At 31.7% G+C, this 23,918-nt stretch overlaps 1 protein-coding gene across 3 annotated transcripts in view; it reads right to left on the reverse strand.

Annotated features, from left to right (window-relative positions):
* LOC127708859 (synaptotagmin-15-like) overlaps positions 1–23,918 on the reverse strand; it is a 153,246-nt gene that overhangs the window by 50,757 nt on the left and 78,571 nt on the right. Inside the window, exon 1 of one of the 3 annotated variants that reach the window (XM_052214029.1) lies at positions 18,834–19,024. The exons of the other annotated variants lie outside the window; for them this stretch is intronic. Coding sequence (XP_052069989.1) covers positions 18,834–18,841 — 8 coding nt within the window. The 5' untranslated portion in view covers positions 18,842–19,024. Of the gene's footprint in view, positions 1–18,833; positions 19,025–23,918 lie in introns of those variants that run through there. 3 annotated transcript variants of the gene reach the window in all.

Raw genomic sequence — 23,918 nt, forward strand, 5'->3', positions numbered from 1 at the left:
ATGTCTCCATACCACAGTTATCAGTCGGGTACATACATGCTAGCCACAGAAAATAAATATTCCAGAGGTAACATCATTAAAAAATTCAACACAGAAGGGCCAAATCTTCCGTCAAATCCAACTAATTATGCTAATTTTTTTGTCATATTCAATTAAATGGTGTCAGTCTCGATCCAATTTCCATTTCAAACAGGTTATCAGAAGAATATGTTTCATAATTATTTTTTTAAAATTGTATGTGACAGTGATGTTTAAATATTCTCACAGTGTGTTGAGAAAGATATTGGGTTGATATCCTTTAAATTAAATAAGTATAGCAGATCAAGCGTCAGCATGTGATGGTATCCATGAAAAATACTCTGTAAACATGTGGTAGATACATAGCAGGTAAGTCATAGAACTAACAACAATAACCTCACTTCAATAAATCAATTAGAAAAAAACAAACAAAAGTCTCTATAAATTCTTAACGAGTAAGGAAGATAAATTGTACTGAGATGATACCTCATTCATAATGGAAATGTTAACAGTTAGATATCGATACTTTCGACGATATTCATGATATTCAAAGATAAAATGAAGGTCAAGAATATAATTCTATTACATTCGTGTTTAATTAATGTCGTCTATTCTCTTTTGTTTTGTTGTTTTGAACACTTGATATAAAGAAGGCATATTTGCCTTGAGCTCCGTTGATAAAATGGAAGCCAACATAGAGAGGAAAAATACATACTGATTGTGCTGGAGAAAGAAAATCTATCGATGTAATAAATACAATGTAGGGTCACTTAATTCGAGGTCAAATTAGTAGCCGAGAAAAAAAAATGAGGGTTCCGATGTATTCAATTAACACAAAACTAATAAAAATAATTTTATTATTCTTTCCAGTCATAAATGTTTGAAACAGATATTTTCCAATGGAGTTATACTTTCTGTCAATATGTTATGATCAATTATTATAAAAGAAATCTTGAATTGCTTTAATTTTATTGTCATCACAATTAATGACTACACTGATTTTCTTATCTTTCCAAGGTCACGCTAGTGACCGGAGATAAACAAGTGAGATGATGATAGGAGTTTTTAACGACCTTGACTGGCTATACAGCCCTCGCACGGTCGGTAACAAGTGAGAGACAGTCCAATATCCAATTTACATAGAAACAATAAATGATACGTTTTTATGTTATCTCCAGTTATTAAAGGTTTTATACTTATACTTGTTCGCAATGTTGCCATTATTCACATATAGTTATTATCATTTATCAGCTAAAATAAAATGATCAATTAAACTATTCAATAAAAAAAGTAATTTCAAACCGGTAAAAAATTCTTTTCATAACATACGTTTAAAAATAATGAGAGATATTGGATCCACATCTGGCTTATTTCTGCTTTAATCACGGGTGACCAATTCTGCATGAAGGACCGTCCTATCTATATAATAATTTGTTTTCTTTCTGAATGTACACATGAGATACAAAATATAGATGCCACTGGAAATTAAACAAACAACAATCAATAAATATATGAGGAGGAACTGAAAATTTAAGTACGTTTGTGTTCATCACTTAACAATTCGAATACATGTGAAAAAAATTGGCTAAAACATTAATATTTTCTTTAAATTCTTAATTGCCAGAGTAGACGAGGGATTTTTATACTGTAATACAACTTACCGGTTTTGGTTGGGTTTGTGTTGCTCAATCTTTGGTTTCCTATGTTGTGTATTGTAAACTGTTGTTTGTCTTTTAATCGTTTTCATTTTTTGCCATGACATTGTTAGTTTGTTTTCGACTAATGAGTTTGAAGGTTCCTTTGGTATCTTTCACCTCTCTTTTACTGGTGAAGACATATAAATAAGATTTGTGCATTTTCTTGCAAAATGTAAAGGTCAATATCAAATCAATATAAAGGTTGGGAAGGCAAATGTATGCAGTAATCTAATTATGAACAAAAACAATAGTCGAACAAATGTATCCCAGAAAGGTTTCCCCAAGGAAATAAATTCCTTTTCTATCAGTGGGTCGATACTGCTGATCTTCAAGTGTTTAAACATCCAAATTTTTGTAGTCTTCAGCTTTGGTGATAAATGTTTATCCAGAAAAGCACTTCGCACGCACAAAATTCATAAAGCTTTATTTCATTTTCAGCCTATCGCTTAGTAAATTTATAAGTTATCGGACTTCTTCATTCATTTTGTATTTTTTCCATATTGACCTTGTTATTTGTTATTTCCTTGAGAGAACAAAAATTTACTTATTAAACGTAAACAGTGGTTAAACAAATGTATGCTTTTGATAAAAGACAATATTTATGTATGAAAAGAAACGGCAGATTGACAAAAGTCATACTTTGGATATTGGACTGTCTATTGTTTGAGATGCTAGTTAAAAGGAACATCAACAACTCAACGGAAAACAGCTAAAACATATCAGTGCAGACGTTCGAAAATCCCAGAATTTCGAAGCCACATGGAAATAAATTTAAAACTCAGGACATGCATAGGTCCAGAATTAGTGCAACTGTCAGGAGACAATGCCATCTGTAAATTATTACGATAAATTCACGAAAAGAAGAGATTTTGTTTAGTTAAACTGGCAAAACTTATATTAAAGAGTATGATAATGTAAGCCCGATCAGGTAATCATAATGATAAATTATCAAGAACAACAACAAACAAAAAAAAACACATTTAGAAGACGGACTAGTGTGTTAACATACATATAGATATTCAAAGACGTATAAATGTTCAAATTATCAGTATAGTAAAGAATCCGTCTATCAAAAACGTTAAGCTTGTTTGATATATGTAAAAAAGAGTAGTTACTATAAATAGTAACTGGGTCATATATAGAGAGTAATTACGTATTTCTTGCTAAAATCCAATACTTTGCCTTGTGTTGGTTATATCCCTTTGTCTGTAATTTAATACTGTCCTATGTATGACTTCATAGAGCTCAAAGAAACAAGTAATTATACAACCAATTTTAGAAGAAAATTGCTTTTGAATTGGCTAATTATTAGAGAATCCTTATGACCAGCTAATTTCCTGAAACAATAATAGCGATACGAATTTAGGATAAACCGAGTACGTTTCATCATTTCTATTTCAGAAGTCAAACTGTTCTTTAGCTACATAAAGGTCATACATTCTAAATCAGTAAATAATGTTGTGTTTGGTTTGCAGCTGACACTGGTCAGTTATTTTTTCTATGGAAACTTAGTTGTAGTGTTCTTACAAAATGCTTTATGATTTGCTTGATTTTGTAATAATTGTGACGAATTGAGGATAGTTTAGATTTTTAAAATTCCACGAAGAAAATTAAAGAAGCAGTATCTACGAATTTCTCAAAAGAAATTTTATTTTTTTCAAGAATATAGTACATTTTGTATGTAAAATACGAATTAACCATACATAGGTACCCATGTTAACGTCCTTTACACGATCATTTATTTTTAATCGGTAAATTGATTTTTTGTCGGTCAAAACCCAACCCGTATTCATATAACCCTAGATGACCTAAGGAATACGCAGAAATACAAATTTCTATAGTCATGGATGTAATATATTTGTAAACGTACTATTAAACACTAAAGAGACACGGTGATATAAAAGAGAGTTTGAGTGTTTCGAAATCATTTTTAAAATTTCACAAAAGTTTCTGCAATTCAAAATAAAGTATAATAGCTGAAGCGGTAGATTTTACAGAAGGAATCACTATAAACAAATGAGGTATGCTGACAGGCTCATACAAAGTCTATCCGAATCATTTTGCAAAGAATTCCGCTCAAACCGGTGCTAGGAGCCGTCTTAAACATGTAATGAGGTGAGAGTTTTTTTTTGTGCTCCATGTTGAAGGCTCACTTTGTCTTTGAGATGAAGAACATCAATACAAGTGCTGTTGCTTTGCTTTTTGTTTTTTGTTTTTTTTTGCTGTGCATGTACTGATTTTTTGTCATGGATGGATACCTCATATCCTTTGTTTTTCTATCAAAAACAATAAAACGTAGCAAAGACAAAACCTGCTATTATTTGGTAGTATACTAAAAGATATTTTAACTATTGCAATTTGCAGCAGAGTATTATACAAGTTTATATTTTTTTCATTTTTTTCACACTGTATACATTTCCTCCATATAAAATAGCTGAAAATGTTCATATTATAGCATATATTCTGTTAGTAATATTAATTTTCACTTGCCATACTGTTGAAGAAATGTAAAGAGGAGTTAAAGCACTCTTATGACACGCAGGAACCACATTAATTTTACGGCGTAACTGGGCGCTGTAAATTAATATAAACTTTACTTTACAGTAACCCGTAAATGCATTTACAATAATTCGTGTGTTTCAGCTTTTGATTTTGCCATTTATAAAGGACTTTCCGTTTTGAATTTCCCTTGGAGTTTCGTATTTTTGTTATTTTACTTTTTTCGTAAATGCATTTACGACGGATTTTTAGCAGCAATTCATATGTACCTAATTCAAAAGCGTTATCGTAAAGTGTAATTAAATTGTCCAATCATATCCATCGAAACAACAAAAAAAACTAATTTAAACCCACAATTTACAACTTAAAACAACGATTCCGTCGCTAATTTTGAATAATCAAAACTCAAATAAATGCGGATTTAGTTGTGGATTATTTGAGTAATGACTGTAATATTTTTTCGCTCTATAAAAAAACAACATCAAAAATGTGGTGCACACTGAATAAATTGAGTAGGTTTGTCACAATGACAAAATAATGTCTATGAGCTGATAGACAAAAAACTTTCAGCCAATCAGAAGACGTATTACACCCAAAATTAAATTATGTAGAAACATTGATTTAGTTTGAACATATTTTATTTGCTAAATATCAGCAAAAAGGGTGAGACACAAGTAAATCATACTTATGAAGTCTTCTCCATATTACAAATGAAATTTTATGCGACTGTCATACAAGTGAAAGGTTTAGCTAGCTATTCAGGTTGTTTTCCATTCGTTTGATGTGTTTGAGCTTTTGATTTTGTCATTTTATAAGGGACTTTCCGATTTGAATTTTCCTTGGAGTTCGGTATTTTTGTTAATTTACTTTTTAAAATATAAGTATATATACAATAATAACATTATGAGCATGTATGTAAAGTGAACAAATTCATCAGATATTATACAAACTATAAATAAAAAGAAGAATAGAAAAAAAAAAAGAAAAAGAAGCAAATCATATTTTTCTGTGATGATGACTAAGGTTTTGCAATTGGTGATGATGATCGTCCGTGCCAGTAGCAATAACACTTTATTCAGATACTAGAAATCTGTTAGACCTTTTAATAAAATCTTGAACATGTCTGAAAATTAGGAGATTTTGTTCATTCGAAAGTTCAAAGTCTCCGCAAGTTAATAGTTTAGTATCTAAAACAAAGTTTTCAGTAAACCAATTAAGATTGTTAAGTAAAATTTCTGTACATGTAGTGTATTTTGGGCAAACGAAAAAAAAATGATGAACATCCTCAATATCAGACCCACACTGACACGAAGGATCCAATATAATGTTCGCTTTGAAAAGGTCAGAGTTTAAAAATGAAGTGGAACGTCGCAATTGAGTCAAAATAATATTCAGTTTCCCCGGACCGTATATATAATACATAGCAACTCTACTCTGGACATTTTCATTTTTCAACTCTCTCATAATTTAGATATAGATTCGAGGTTGCGAGTTTTTACGTCAAACTTATTCCATTCTCATATTGTGGATGTAACAAAAGATTCAGGAGGTAAGGGAAAGTCTACAAAATGGAACAATGATATTTTGACCGTTTCGCAACGGATAGTTGGTGGTGCTTTGTACACATGGCGGGACAAGATTACATAGATACTGAGGTGCATGTTTTTTATTCATATTAAAAACATCTGTAATTTTCTTCTACTTCGTCTTTCATAATAAGATTCCCAGCCAACCTCAGAGTACAGAGTATCAGTTTTGGTAAAAATTGGTAGACCTGTTACAATTCTTGCGGCTTCCAATTGCAAGTTTTCTAATTTATTTGAATAACATATCCCACAGTCATCCCGCACTTCCGTGGCATATTCAAAAATGGGTCTAATAAAAACCAAGTGAAGTTTTTCTAAATTATTTCGAGACAGTCGATATCTAAGTGTACGCAGAACATTAATGTGTTTCTTTACACTTGTAATTATACTTTAAATATGATTGTTCCATTTTGCGTCATTACTAAGGGTAACTCCCAGGTGCTTATATGATGTACTTATAGGGATATTTTTATCATTTAAGGAAAAGTTGAGATCTGGTATCTCAATATTTAAATATATCATAATATCTGTTTTGTCAGGATTAAATAACATAAGCCATTTAGTTGACCAATCACCCATCTCTTTCAGGTCGCGGTCGATCACAGATTTAATATGTTCTCCATCATAACCAGAATAACTGAATGAAGTGTCATCTGCAAATAGCCTACACAGCGATGTAAGAGCAATATCATTAATATATAAAACAAACAGAAGAGGGCCCAAAACAGATCCCAGGGGTACACCTTGCTGACACATTACAAAAGGAAGAGGACGGAATATTGATAATGATAAGAGAACTGTTGTTTTATCTCTACTCGATCAAAAATTTTAAAAAACTTTTCAAGAAGGTAAAGGTCATCGCTCGTGACGTGTCAGAATACATTATTGCACCATAATTGAGTTTTGGTGTCACATAAAATAGAGTTTCTGCTCTTAGTTATGATCATTATAGTATAGAAAATGACATGAAACATATTATTTCATTCACATCTTTAAATTAACGTTTCAGTCTCCACCTCAAACCATGATTTTTTGGTAGATTCTGCCTATTTAACGACGCATCATTTAATATTAAGAGTCTAATTTCCAGAACGTTCCATACTTCTGCCTAAAATTTAAATATTTATATTCCTATGAAAGAAAAGTTAAAAGACATCGTTTACTAGAAACGATGGATTCAACTCAATAATAAAATTAACAAACAAAGTAAGTTAGCTTAATTGACAATTATTCTTCTTTAAAGTCATGATGTACCTTTATGATAATTTAATCATTTGAGCGGTTTTAACTTCATAATTCGACTCATTTTTTAATGAAGTATATATATAGTAAATCTTAGTTAGCAGTTTACAAAAAGTGCAGTGATATATACGTAATAGAAATCAAAAAAGATTTTTGGATTAACCAATAATAAGTTAGTCTTTTTTATCCAGAGATAACTGGAAAATCGTATTATTTTCTTTCTTGTTTTGTTAACAACAAATTGTATGTTGAATTGTTCAAAAGCAATTATCTTCCACGCATGCTATGTCCAACATCGATGATTGTTTCTTTTACAGAATCTATTCACTCAATCCAACATATTAATGCCGATAGGGATACAAAGTACAATATAAAGACGTTCTACAGTGGAGATGGGTAAATCAAGAAGAATTCACTTTGACATCTGTGATTCATAGCATCTTATTTATTCCTGACAACAAGCATTGATCTCAAGCCCTCCAGAGATCTCTTAAAAGATAGTTTATGTTGTCAAGTTTGAAAGATCTCCAGCCAATTTACTTTTTTACGTAAGAAATTCTTAAGCGAATAGAACTTCTATGTCTAAACATACAACTTGTATTATGTAGAGAAAATCAGTCAGCTCTTATGATATATATAATTGTCTTTATTCACGACAATCGCAAATACTAGTGTCTGGTCTAAAATGTTCCCCTAGGTTATAATGGCTTATGGTTATTCGCACTAATATTAAAAATATTAATGCTGTAGACGAAACATCAAGTGTGGTAAAATGGTAAAAGGGAGACTATGCAAACTCTACAATAAGTTGGAAGTAGTTAACAGGGTGATTCTTTATAATTAAAATTACACAACTGTGAAAAAAGCAAATCCTAAAAGAAAAACAAGAAGACGGTGTGTCCTTATATTTCAGATGTACTGCATGGTATTACTAACAATGTTAACGCCGCACTTTGACAGAAAATATATTTAATTTCATCTTGATAAGCGAGACGAATTTGAATATAATATCCATACTAATCCAATTGTTAATAATATTTAGAAATATAAAGTTTAATACGAAAATTTTGAAATTAGTTCATTGGTCCTGATTTTAACAAAATTTCATGCAATGCAAAATTGTCTTATTTTTTTCTCAGTAGTATTTGTTCGTTAACTCAGTCAAATCATAATATCCTGCGACACGCTTATTATTATATTAATGAACACACTTATCTTTCCGTTTAACTAAGTATATTCCACCGTTATGTTGAATGATAATCGAATGATTTCGCGCGAAAAATCATACTTTTTTTCATAAAGAAAGGATAAGTATTCTGAAAATGTATAACCTACTACTTACAGGAATATTTTGAAAATCAATGTACATTTAAAAAAAAAATATAGTTATTACCGTTTTTGTCAATTAAAGGATATGGTTTAACACAATCCATATTTGAAGGGATTCCATCATGCCACATGTTTTGCTACAAGTGCAATTTTATTCACATAATAACAGACAGGTTTTCATGAAAAACACACAACGCAGACGTTCTTACCATACTCACTCATGTTCAAGAGTTTTCTTACCGCGTTCGCTGAGACCCAAGGGTGTTCTTACCATACTCACTCATGTTCAAGAGTTTTCTTACCGCGTTCGCTCAGGGCCAAGGGTTTTCTTACCATACTCCCTTCAGGCCACGAGCTTTGAACAACACTATCTTAAGGTCTGGTATTTTCTCAGCGCAAGTGGCTTATGGTCAAAATATTATGTCCATGCATACTAATGCTGAAGTGTTTTCTTTCAACACTCGCTTATGGTCAAAAGTTTTCTTATTACATTCGCGGTCAACAGTTTTCTTATACTCGCTTATGTGCAAGAGTTTTCTTATAACATTTACTAATGGTCAAGATTAAATTAGATTGGCTGATTTTTTTGTTCAGCGTAGACCTTCCAGTCGAATGCAATATCTACATTATATTGAAACGGTTTTTGACAAATATGTTATGTAACACAGCATTATCGCAACAGTATACGGGTTAGAAAATATACTTACATTTAAGAAACTTATTGAAAACTATAGCAATATTTTAATGGTATTCAAAAGGAAACAATGCCAAATAGAAACGGGAATAGATGAGAGCCATTTATAAGTTTTTTTCAGAATATATAGAAACAGAAAATCTCTAAACAGCATTTTGTGAGAAAAACCAGTTATATTCACATCAATGTTTTCACTTTGTTTTACATGTAGTTTCGACTGAAAATATCATTGTTTACATTGTGATTAAATATTACATACTAACATATTGTAAATTAATAGCATTACACTGCAACTGAATCCACAAAAACACACGCAATTGAATTCTTATTCTACACGTTGATTCATCGTTAACTTATTTGCAGATATTTTTGGATTCTCATGCAGCAGAATTTTGGGTTTTGATTCAAATATGTACTATTAGGTAGAACATCATGTAATTATTGTGACAATTACAAGGTTTATATATGTTAATGAATGATCATATTGTCAAAGTGTTAGTCATTTTAAATAAAAGCTTTTTCTCATAAAAAAACCCGTTAAATAGTGATAACATTTGTATCCAGATATAAATAAGCACTTCTGTACACATAATTACTGTAATAATATTTGATATATCGTATGCTGTAAAATGTCATTGATGTAATTGATAGTCATAAAATACTTTTGTAAATACCACTTATTCAATAAAGTAATTTGATTGGCTTTCAAAACATCATATTGGCTTAATTGTAGTTGTACATTCTGAAATTCTGTGCAAGTGAATTATATGATTCATGTCTTGCTCGCCAAGCAGATTCATAGAAATAATCCTTACTTATTTGTAATAATGACCATTGTAGAGATTTAGATCCATGAACTTGTACACCATATCCCTTCTTTTCCGGAGTATTTACACTGGCATATAAAATGGTAAATATTGATGACAAATGCGTTATTATAATTTTTTATATAAAGTTTACGTCCTCTAAACGCAAGACGAACAGTCAAGGTTCAACTATGGGTGTTCCCACAGCAAAAACTGTTACTCAAAACAATCGCTTTTAAGATAAGTTTTCTAAATGAAAATTAGGAGATACAGTGGTATGCTTGCTAATGAGCCAACTATCTGTTAAAGACCAACGGATGAATATGTGAACAATAACAGGTCACCATACTAGTATATTTGCTGGAAATAGGTCAAGCCGCCCATCTAACGAATGTATATAGCTATGTTTATCATAAATTATATTCTGCTTGACCTTTGTTTGTTATCTGTTTTACGCAAATGAGTAAAATGATAAGCGAAGTTGGATTTAGTACTCTTAGGTCGGTACTTTGTGTTTGTAGTCTTTTTTTGTACGTTGTGTAGATATGATGAGTCAAGGCTTTTAACTTATCATTTCTACTTTGTTCTTATGTTTTGAAGTTATACACCACTGTCCCAAGTTAAGGAGAGGATTTAGCTCGCAAAAATGTTTAACTCTACCAGATTCTATATGTGCCTCTCCAAAGCCAGGAGCCTGTTTTTCAGTGGTTGGTTTCTGTTTGTCAAATTTACTTTTTGTTTATTGTTTTGTACATAAATCAGGCCGTTGCTTTTCTCGATAAACATACACACTGAATCAAAAAAAAAAGAAGCAGTGCACTTAAAGAAAAGTTATCTCAAGAATAAAACAAATAACTAACAAAAGGAGAACTTGTGTCTCCAGCACAACGAAACATTGCACAGCCCCCGCACAACACGAGACACAAAGTATGTTGATGTAATAGAAAAGAAGGACTATGGTGGAAAATTCATACACATCGTATATTTTGGAAATTACTCAGTAGAGTTAATGGGGAAATTGAAACCTTTCAAGTTTTTTCCACCGAAATACAACCTTGCAATATGCATTAATGATTAAAATTTCAACTCATTTAAACAACGAAGTAAAGTCTCAAATGAAGTAAAACTCATAGTACAATTAAATTGATGTCAAATAATTGTTTTTCTCCTCTAGGAAATGCAACGTTGTGGTAATGTTTCCCAACTTATTTTCATTTAAACAACAAAGTAAAACGCAAAGAGTAAAATTACTAACAAGCATGTATATTAACCTCAAGAAATCCTCTTTTTTATTTATTTTTTTCATATTATTTATTCATTTCAGACAAATAGATTTATTTTTTTTGCCAATCTTACGTTACGATGACATAATAATACAGCGGGTTTTTTTTTAATACAAAGTCGTCCTAATTTTTTAAGCTTTCACCGAATAAAGTGTCATTCCAGGTTTTCCCAACTGAGCTACTTTTTCAACAATGATGTACATCAATGACAAGTCGTGACAAAGGTTTTGTGATGAGGCATGCGCGAGATAATATCCAAAAACAAAGAAATACTATCTAAGACGAGACCAATACCGGGTCTAGACCTGCGTCGCTGCATGCAATTGATTAAGGTAATATGTATACCGGAGCATAATTGGTCATTTCCAAACCAAATATTAAAATCATTCAATTCAATCGGAGCCAAGAAAAGTTTGACGAAAATTGTGCAATGAGTGCAATTTCAAACTATGATCGGCAAACCGGAAGTTGCTTCACGGCAGATGTAAAAATTGCTCACTGGCTACAACTCATCATTAACAAGCTGCAGACCAAATATTAAACCAATCCCTTCCATAGAAGCCAAGAAAATCTTGACGAAAATTTTCCTTGTACAATGAGTGTTGTAAAATTTCAAATTATCGGCAGACAGGAAGTGGCAATACGGCAGATTTGAAAATTGCTGACTCGCTACAACTCAATATGTTCAAACTGCAGACCGAATATCAATTCATTCCCTTTCATAAATACCAAGAAAACTTTGACGAACGTTTTCTTTCGGACTGGCGGACGGACAGACGGACGGAGTCGAACGCGGTTATTGGACCTGCTTTAGCCTTCGGCGACGCATGTAAAATTCAGTTTTGTTATTTTTGTTTATTTGTATTCATCTTAATTGTGCTCATCAAATTCACAAAATAAAATTAAAGTTCAACAAAACATATGTAAAAAAATTATGAAACCTTGTTCACATATCAACTGTAATAGCCACATTTAACTAAATGAAAAATCTCGAAAGTACAATTTTTTAAAATGAAAAATCTCGAAAATAAAAGACCTAATACGGTCTCTATAAACATTAGTGCATGCAATAGAACAAAATATTGCACCGTAATAAGAAGTAATGTCTTGTAATAAAGACCCACTGATATTGTTATACAAATTAATGGTAGCAGATGTAAGGTTTTTATCATTAAATAAAACATGGGGAGAGTGTATTGATTCTGTCAATGTTTGTAATTTAAATTAGAATTTTTAACTAAAATAAATATGTTCATCACTTATAGTTGTTCGTTTGATGTGTCAATATTTGCGGAATAATTTCAGAATTCAGCTTCCTATCAAGAAAATATCAATAACCCTAATCCGGAAATCTTACTTGGTTATACAAGCTAAAGTTTAAATAGAATTTCTTCAATAACTGCCATGTGTCGATTTATTTTACTTAAGTCTAGAAGATAAAAATGTCCTTAATTTTGATATTTAGAGCTTTGAGTAAAAATTAATGACAAAGTTACAGCAACATGCATATTTACTCATCAATTTCTATCATAGAAGTAAACTACCACTCGTACTCTCTCCTTCTCAGAAAAATAACTTATATATGTTAAACAGTCAAAAAAGCTGATTATTTGAAAAATGTGATTACTAACTTCTTTCAATTGAAAACTTAAATGGCGGTTAACAAATCCTTAATCTGGCCAATGTATCCATATGTATATCCAAGAGTAAAAAAATTTGCTACGTTTCATCTCAAATGTTGTCGTCTGTTGTACATGTGCGAGTTCACTGTCGATTAGGTGTTGTACTTCCAGTTAGTAATATATTTATATATCGGATTGGTGTCATTCGGTCCTTTCTTTTTATCCTTACAGATTATTTTTTTAAGGTCATATTAATACTGGTGATATGAATCGTTACTTTAAGTGTTGGAATAATTAGTGTTTGCGAGACTGGAGTATTTCTCGTGTTTTCTTTTCTGTGCTACTATTCTGTAAAACAAATTTACAAAAATGGCATTGCACCAAATCGTGTCTTCCTTTACTATATATAATGGTAGTTTATAAAATCGATTCGAACAACCGATATAAAGGTGTAGGAAGACATGATTTCAATGCTTTTGATATTTTAATAAATGATCGCATTCTTTGACATGGTATTAAATCGTATGCTTTTACCGTCTTTGATACCGGTAAAATAAAGTTAACATTTTATATATAACCTATATGTTGTCAATAAAATGGAATTTTATGCGACTGTCATACAAGTGAGAGGTTCAGCTGGCTATATAATCAGGTTTAATCCACCATTTTTTACATAAGGAAAAGCCTGTACCAAGTCAGGAATATGACTGTTGTTTTCCATTCGTTTGATGTGTTTGAAGTTTTAATTTTGCCATTTGATAAGAGACTTTCCGTTTTGAGTTTTCCTTGAAGTTCGGTATTATTGTTATTTTACTTTATTATGGGTTGACTCTATATACATATCTCATAACTCAGCGTCAAATAATTTGTTATTTTAAAACAAAAGTTTTGAAAATAAATTATTACACAATTTCTTATCGACATTGAGCTTTTTAAGAATAATAATAATTAATGTTTTCAGTCTCATTGCCATGAAACCTTACAATGAGAATCGTCAAGTGGAGAAGAATAAACTGTATGTTCTTGAATGTGAAATGAACCAATCTAAGCATTTGTAGTACAATTTGCAGAATCCAGCCTTATTATTAAGTCAGGGATTTCGTTACCACAAATTACTTTAAACCTTTTCTAAATTCTTCCATAGAAACAAAGATTTGGTTTGCAAGTTTGGCTGTACACGTAGAAAACTTATTTCAAACGGAACAGCACATCCTAAATATTACGGAGATGTTGTTTACCGAGCCCGGAAATTTATATACGATCCGGGTAAACTTATCAATCCTTTGAATAAACTTATTCTAAAAGGTTACCAATTCAACACTGTGATTAGATCTTTGAATATTGTTTTTATTGGTATCAATATTGATTTTTGTTATCAGTATATTAAAACCATACTAAATATTATTGTTATACACATATGCACTTTCACGGCACTACAATCTGTCGATACCTATATTTTGACATTGCACAAGGTCATGTTTTTCTCTGATTGTTAATGACGTCTTTACACTAAATCCATTGGATGTTGGATGATATTGATTGATATTAAAGTTTTAGATACATGATTATTTTTATTAGTTGTTATTGGTTTTGAACTAGCTGTCAGTAACTGCGAGTACTCTCAGATCTGTACTTTGTGCTTTTTTGTTGTTAGGGATGTATAAATGCCAAGCCACATCCGGTCTGTTTTTTTTTTGTTAGATGTCTCTCTACTTTGTGTCGATTTGATGAGTTAAACCCTTTTCAAATGATTTTATAGTTTGTTCTTATGTTGTGCTGTAACACCACTGTCAAGGTTAGGGGGAGGGTTGAGCGCTCACAAACATTTTTAACCCCGCCACATTATTTATGTGCCTATCCGAAGTCATGAGCCTGTAGATCAGGGGTTGTCTTTGGTTCATGTCTGTCATATTTGTTTTTCATAAATTGTTTTGTTATAAATCAGGCCGTTAGTTTTCTCAACTGAATTGTTTCATATTTTTTATGTCGGGGCTTTTTATAGCCGACTATACGGTATGGGTTTTTTCTCATTGTTGAGACCGTACGGTTACCTATAATTGCTTACATCCACTTCATTTGAACTTTGGTTGGTAGTTGTCTCATTGGCAATCATACCACATCTCCTAATTTTTATATCTATAAGGACGAGCAAATGTTAAATAATGCTAATTTATATGAACTTTGCTTTATATTAGACCAACACATAGCCTGCTGTTAACGTGCTAGTTCACACGTCAAAATGCAGTTAGAAGAAAGAGATGTCACCTTAGCCAGACACATTAATTTGACTCCGAGCCAACCAGCCTTTGCTCTTACTACTTAATGCTGCGTGCGCTTACGGAGAAACGGGAAAACTTAAAAATTCTTTGGTTTGACCTTAGATCGAAACAACGTCCTCCCGCACTTGAGGTGAGTAAGCTGCTATCAAGAGACCACCGAGGGGTATTTGTATATATGTATATTAAATATGCAAGTCGAAATCGAAAACAACGTTCAAACCTATGATTGCATTGGATAAAAATCGCAATTTTTATACGTGTGCATGCAAAACAAATTTCTTGGTAGAGGGGTCTTAATACAGCACAAACAACATTTTCGAAAAGACCAAAAAAAATGTATATACAGTATTTCAACTTTACTTTTTAATAAAAAAAAATGAAAATCTTAGGGATTAATTTAATTTATTTTCCCAACAATTCACTAATTTGAATAAAAATACTCACCTAAAATAAACAAATTAACTATACTGACAAGAGACCATTATCGGAAAGATCCAATCATAGTCATCAACACATTCAGTCAGAATAATCTTCTTCACTCTTTAAATTTTTTCATCAAGTGAAATGCTGACTGCATGTGCTCATGACTATAATCTTTCTCTGGAATATCATTTATTAGTATCTGAAAGTACTTTGTACTTTGTTTAGATCAAAATTCGATGCATTGTTGAAGACCCGTTCATAGAAAACATAAACATGAACACCCAATTTCATTAATTTAGGAACTGTATATAGGACATTTTAAGGATGTTTACTCCATAAGTAGAATATTGTGGATATCTCAAAAAGAAGGAAATTAAGGTAAATTGAAAGCATGATAGAACAAGGAATTAATTTTCCAAAAATTTGTATAGATAGTTAAAAGAGATAAATACAATTAAATGACGGGATGTTCATATATTCCATACAGTTTTGTCCATTGCAATTAGCATTTTCAATTAAAAGTCAATTAACACGAGACATTGTCTTGCAAGGTAAAGAAAATCCAGCCTTTGAAATGACAACCTTCCTAATTTGCTCCTAGAGAGAAACAGGAAACAAGAAGCATACTACATTTTGTGTTGATTTCTTAGAATATACGTATTCGTAACGACTGGAATTATTAAACTGGCATCGTATAATCTTATGTCAAAGGTCTGTCTGCTTAATTTGTAGCTATTTATTAGTATGTTTTAAAGGAAATATAGATATCTATAAGATAAAAAACTCAACAGAATCAATATTACAGAATAAATCTCGGTATGGTTAAGGGCTGATTACAGAACAGGAAGCACTGTACTTTGGTATTATGTGACACTGAATTAATTGCTATTGCATATCTATTTACCTCTTTCATTAGCGATCTTGTTTCAAAGGACTATTTATGACATTTGCTATGGAATCGAACTACAAAATAATTGTCATTTGCTTTTTATGAGTTATACGCCACTGGTGCCCTAAGCCAATAAATGATTCTGTAAATGTGATTTAAAATTAAAATAGACGTGTGGTATACGTTAATGATACAGCAACCCAGCTACATGAAATATCAAAGACTTAAGGAGATAAACATAAAGTATTTAACAATAAGCTTAGTTATAAAATAAAAATATTCTTCATTGTGCCTTATTGTTTGCATTTTCCCATTCTTCTGGGCAGGAGTAAAAATATATAGTTTTCCCTTATTTATTTATTGTAACCATCTTCTGTCGTAATTTGTCATTCTTTGCCTCTGTTTAATATATTTTTTCAATTTAACGTTCACCATTTGGTAAGATTATTGAATTTTTCATTCTAAATTTTAACGTTGACAAGAAACATATGAAAAAGTTGTTGAACATAAGTGAACATTTACAGTTCTGTCAGTCAAAGTTGACGGTTTTGGCTGTTCTGTTTATGCTGATATTGTTTTAATACTCTAAACGTTTTAGCTTATAGTTTAATTTTGATCGATTGTACCTGATGTATGTTATTACAGAAACAAAAGTTAAATCTAAAAAAGAAAAGAAGACAACGCTTTATAAACTTCATGCGTACGAAGCGGTGTTTTTATTTATTTTTACCACGAAGGCTCAAAGACGAATATTCAAAAGTCAAGGATGTATAAGAATCGAACAGTTGAAGAGCTATGAATATACATCAAAACAAATTTATTTATCAAACCCTATAGGATATCAATTGTTTGAAATATTTCATTTAATTAAGATATAAAAAAAAAAACAACATTTGATATGAATAAAATGAGATATGGGGTATACGTCAATTAGACAGTAACCCAACATTACAAAAACATAAACCACATCCAGATGTCAACATTAGGCCTTCAACGATAGACACGTGTCTATACAATATGTCAAGTCCTATATAAATCCGAGTCGAAATATAGTGAATAAATATAACTGAGACTATCAAAGATCTATCATAAACACAAACATTATTAAGTACAAAACAACTCATATAACAGAGGAAGTCCTCACTTGGGACATGCTAATTCAATTGAGCAAAACACACAACACCCCGTATAGCCAGAGGTTGCATGTGTAAATGAGACATTTGATATTCTCTAAGGTACCAACAAACGGAAGAATAACTCTACAATACTTTGTGCAGTTTCCTCACAAATACAATGGAAATATCGTATTTCGTCCACTTAACATGCTGCACAAACACTTTTATACTCGATTGAATATAGGCTGTTATATTCTAACTAAATTCAACAGTTATTCAAATGAATTTTAAGAAGCGTTTGTTAATAAAGCAAATTGCGCCCCTTTTCATCTCAAATAAAAAAAAACTGGTTTCCAACTTCTGGGTGAACAATTTCCATAGACAGACATACCAAATCGGGTTGTTTACATCAAAGACCTAAGAAAGTAACAATCTACAGGAAGGAATATCAGCGATACTTACATATTGTCTTAAATCTGAACCTACCAGTCTTTGCTCTCATACCTATAAGTGGCACGACTGCCGAAGAAACACGAATCACTAATGTTAAAGTATAGCATATAAGCGACAACCTCCCTCAACCGCGGCCAGCACGTTCACTTGTTTTACATGCTAACATATTTACTTTAAAAAACTAGACATAAAGTGTAGCAGTCAATGCGTTTTTATCCTATGCAAGAGATCATGAAATTCGATGCACGCTTGCGTTATTTGCTAAAAGTAAAAAACAATAACAAAGAAAGTACCACTCCTTCAAACTGTGTAAACCGGTATCAACTGTAGAAGGTAAATACATTTCTATCAATACATACGATGGCTCTTCAAATAAAGATCAACAATCCTTTTCAGAATTAATATACCAAATAAAATGTAAAGAAAATATACAAAATATTAACTACATTAACGAACATTGAAATTCCCGCTATATCTATTCGGAACACTGGACTTGGCATTTTCCTTAAAATCTTTCGAGAAACAGATTCTACCACTTAAACCAGTTGATGGTTAACCTCGAATTTTAAGGTTTGACCATTTAACTATCTCTAGCGGATAAATGATCATAATCAACGAGGGTGTTGTATCTATATGTACATTATCATATACGACCATTTATTTAAAAAATGCGAGTTTGAAATTAAAATGAATAACGCTATTGAGTAATTAAAAATCTTGTAAAAAAGATACAACAAATTTGCTAAAACTTTCCACTTCCCTTTGGTTTTTTTACTTAAATATTTTGCCAAAATTATAACATTTGTTTAAACCACGAATAATAACGTCATTAACGAACATGCATAAAAACGAAAAAATATAAAGATGATTAAAGTAAATTAATTAGACCCGAACTTACCGCTCCATATTAAAAACTCCAGGAATTATACCACACAGTATCGATGTTTACAGCTAAATAATGAGCAGCCTTGTCCCTGTGTTGGTAATAAGCGAATTATATGGAAACAAATTAAGTTCGATACAAGCAGCAACGACTTGTGTTATGTAAATAATCTATGGGTTTTACTTTATATATGGTAACAGGAAATCTTTATGCACATGCCATGGTGCTCATGTGGTCTTGAAATGTAAACAAAGAACTAGCTGAATCTTTATGAATCGTAATGAGATTGTCAAGTATTGAAATTACATATCCTTAATGGGCTTCCTTTCCAATATACATAACTCGTCTGAAAGCTTCAAAACCATTAAATCATATTAAATCACAATTTCTAGAAGTTTTGTAGATTATGCTGTTTTGAGTTACTGTATCAGCATTCCATTTGTCACAGGATAGACACATAGGTCGTACAAAAGTAAATCGAATATGAATATACAAAACCTATATTTCTTATTCAATAAGTATCCCGGTAACAATAGTGTCCTAACATAGAGAATATTAAACACTCTAATGTAATTTTTCCTCAGTCATGAAAACGATATGAATATATTATAAAACTAGAATACGTCCTTTAACGTCAAACCGTTTTTCCGGTGCCAAAGCCTCTCCCATTATATAGAATGGTATAATATGATATGTGAGGATGTATATATTATTCAGAAAAGCCAAGGATAATTAAATCTATGAGCTAAAATGATCCCTTGTAAATAATGCCTTATAACTAATAGCATTTTGAACGCAATGGGACATACAGATATTTTTTTTTCTCCAATTTTGGTCTTTTATTTAATGTTCTGAAAAATTACACATTTCCAGACGATTCTTTATTCCGATCCTACCTGATTCATGTCTATAGTCGTTAGATTCAAGAGCAACTATTCTAAGGGGATAAAAAGTCCTCTGAATCGTGTCTCTATTCAAGTTTATATTATAAATTGGTTACATGTCCCTAATAAAATGTTAAAATCATTCGCAACATAAAGGATTTTTTTATAACCAGTAATAGATATCCATATTTGACACACTTTAGGAAATGTTTGCTTTCAATGCTCTTTAACTTCTTAATTGGTTTGACCTTCCAATTATTGATTTGAGAACCACTTATGAGTCACACAGACGAAACACGCGTCTGACGACATAAATTGTCAGCCGGGTATCTTTGATGAGTTTTATGTCCTTGACTGTTGTTGAGCTAATAAGCGCTATAAATAGATTAACATATGCTATTAACAGTACAACGTACGAGGATACGTCTAGTCATGAGACTATCAAAGGTTCTAGGGAAACCAAAGGTGAAAATGAAAATCTTAACGCAGAGGACAGAACCATTAAGATGAATAGACTCAACGCATCAAAACAGGTTGTCTTCATCTACTATTTCTAATAATTTTAAGCATAATTTGTATAATTTTCCAGCAGTAGCTCTCTTGCTAACCGTAGTCAGGTTGTTGGGTAATTCTTGTTATATTCCATCATGACATGCGCCCCTTAGTTAAATTATACCATGACATGTGCCCCTTAATTCCAGCAAATTGCCTGATATGGTTATAGATCAACGCAGCACTGGAGAAACAGATGCTGGGAACAGTTCGGACAATTTCTCAAAATAAAGCCATTGAGTAAAAATGAAGAGTCGAAGGCAAACAGGTTATATTGACATATTTGTACAGATATATTACTCACTCTTATAGTTACAGTTATTGGCTATATTTTCGCATAAAGAACCACTTACATTTTTTTGCCGAAATGGGTGTACGTTATATATGTAAACTTTATTGCTTGCTGTTCGGTGTGAGCCAATGCTCCGTGTTGAAGGCCGTACATTGACCTATAATGGTTTACTTTTATAAATTGTAACTTGGATGGAGAGTTGTCTCATTGGCACTCATACCACATCTTCCTATATCTATTTAATCGCTTTATTTTCAATTTTACGCGTAGTCAAAATTTAAAATGTAAAATATTTCTTTTAAAGCGATGCTTGTTGCGATAAATATGGCGAATATACAGTAGACCCCCCCCCCCCCCCCCGCAAGTATTATTGCTTGTAGCTGAGAAAGATGTACGTCGCAGTTTACTAATTACTATTTATATAAGTTTAGCTAAACTATAAATTGTGTGACTTTTATTTTTACCAAAAGTTCTTAACATTATCAAAAGATACGCAAAATAATGACCAAGCTGGCACCATATTCATTAATAGTGAGAGTAAGAAACTGTTAATGAATAGCTAACTTCAAGTGACAGGATATGGGAAAGCTGAATGTCAATTAAAATGGTGATTTATTTACACAAGAGAGTAAAGGATCTTCATGGCATCAGAGAATTGTCATGAATTCTACAGCTAAGACGTAAAACACTCATTTATTAACACAGAAATATCAAAACAACGTGAGTACTTGTAAAACCATCTGCAAATCAATTCAACACACTTTTCTTAATGCTTTATTTATGGGTGTGATAATTTGAATGTCCTTTTACATGTGCCTTGTACCTTGTTTTCAGTAATTAATTTATACTTCAAAAAATTGCCGAGTCTTTTGTGTAAGACATTTCTTCAGAACTATTCGGTGTTTAAAAGGAAACAAAACTTGTTTGATCGTTCAACAATTTTTACAATGAAAATGTACGTATTTGGACATTTCCATAATGTGTTTCTTGATTATACGATTTTTTGCATTTCACGGAAACTCTCGCTTGTATAGAAAAAAAATCACTAGTAATGATGCATTAATGTTGTTGCTCGATGGGTTTAAATGGATTCCTTAATCATGACAAATGGCTTTAAGCCACAGGATTCCGTGTATGAGGCAGAATAGTGTTCCTTTATTATATAACCTTTTATTTCATGTTATAAATTCTTAAGCAATCGTTCTGAAAAACAATACAATTATTTTCTCTAAAATGACAAAAGAGAAACCATAACTTCATCATATTAGAAAGAAATGAATTTCAAATCAATTTAAAATGGTTAATGTTCAATAAATTGGAAAACGAATCCAACTGTATGACATGCAATTTGTGCATAGAAATAAGTATTCGTTACTTTCAAACCGCATCGGTGGTCTCGTGGTAGCGTGTTCGCCTCCAGTGAAGGAGGTCGTTGGTTCGAACCCTGGCCGGGTCAAACCAAAGACTTTAAAATTGGTATTTGCTGCTTCTCCGCTAGCTAAGCACGTGACAATAAGGAGTAAGAGCTAAAACTGGTCGGCTCGGAGTCAGAATAATGTGTCCGGATAAGGTTACATGTCTTCCTGCGGACTGTTACCTTGTGAACTAGCACGTTAAAAATCCGACTCAGCGCGTCGGTCTAGTACAAAGCATGGTTAATATGCATATTAATTTGCCGCTGGACGTTAAGCAGCCATCCATCATCATCATCATCGTTACTTTCAATTTTGATATGTATATATGTACTTTCAATTTTGATATATATATGTGTAAACACAAATTTTTTTTTACATAGAAAATATTCTAAAAGCGTATAAGGTCTGATTTTTACAAACTAACTCTTTAAAGACGCAATACATTTCCCTAATGTCAACACACAGATTAATTATTTACGCTTTTATTTAGTTAAATTTAAAACAAATTTTTGGAATGAAATATCTGGTTTGAAAACGATTCATAAGCAAAATTAAAACCAAATGAAATTTGACTGCTTCTGATGGTACGAAGTTGATCTAACTCCGACCAAAAATAACCACGCGTTAAATTTTTGAAATATTGATATTAAATGAAATATAAAGTGCAAAGACGCAAGTGGTGAATTCCTATGTCCAAGCACTTGATTCGCATTTTTATATAGATACGGTTCTAATGTTCTTTTATACGCGTGTTTATGCAGCACCTCTTAATGTTTTATTTAGAGATTAATATTGATTTGTTAGTTTACACTTTTCAAACTTCTTTTATCGTCTTTTGTCAATGTTTGTCACAATTTCTCGATATTGCTCTATTGGTGTTGATGTCAGATGTTTGATATATCTCCGATGAATTCATGGCCAACAGTCAGACGGTAACTAGGCTCTACTCTTGGCAAAAACAGTTTGGAATGAATTCATCAGAGAAGTACCAAACATCGAACATCGACGCCAAATAGAACAAAATGGAGAAATTGTGACAAAATATTTTTTCTTAAAATTGTGAAGAGAACAATTTCATTACGGTCATAAAGATTTGAAAAGTGTCGCCATATCATATATCAGGCTCCAAATCTTGTTGTATAAACAATTTGATGTTTGCTCAGTCTTTAGTTATATATGTTGTGTTTTGTATACTGTTGTTTGTCTTTTGGTCTTTTTGGTTTTTTTTTTTGGCTATGGCGTTGTCAGTTTATTTCGACTAAGAGTTTTAATGTCCCTTTGGTATCTTTCGCCTATCTTTCAGTTATGATTTCCCTTTTTCTGTACACTATCACTCAATCTTATAAAAATACAGAAAATTTCCTATGAATAAATGGTCTTTCGACAAATCTTACTTTAACTCTATGTAGAAGTCGTTACATTTCCCTTTTTAGTAATAAAATGGACAAAAATTCACTAATTAGATATCTAAAGAAATGAATTATAAGCATAGCGTATATGTTTGACAATATTAGTTTTAGAAATAAAATATGCCGTCAAGTATTTCGATGGGGATTAGTTATGCACCTCTTATTGCAGATCCATTCCTATACTTTATTAAGCAGTTAAGTAAACGTTTACAACAGGGAATTAAAGTATCGTAAATGTGTCAAAACTTTTACTAAAGGAGTAAGGCCATAAGGCTTTTGTTTGGCCGAAATATTAGTGCAAATTATAAAATTACTAAACATAAATTTTACATTGAGGTTCTGAAAAAAGAAATCACCAATTCACCAACATTCCAACTGACTCCATTTTCAGAAAACGACATCTGTAACAAACATAAACTTTTAGCTACCAAATTACCGCAGAACCAAATACAATGAAAGTCCCAACTATGTATTGGCTTCCGAAGCTACACAAAACACCTTACAAATATAGATTCATTTCGTCTTCAAGCCATTGTTCCACTACTAAA

This window comes from Mytilus californianus, unplaced genomic scaffold (assembly GCF_021869535.1).
Source record: "Mytilus californianus isolate M0D057914Y unplaced genomic scaffold, xbMytCali1.0.p SCAF_7, whole genome shotgun sequence".
NCBI classification, from domain to species: domain Eukaryota; kingdom Metazoa; phylum Mollusca; class Bivalvia; order Mytilida; family Mytilidae; genus Mytilus; species Mytilus californianus.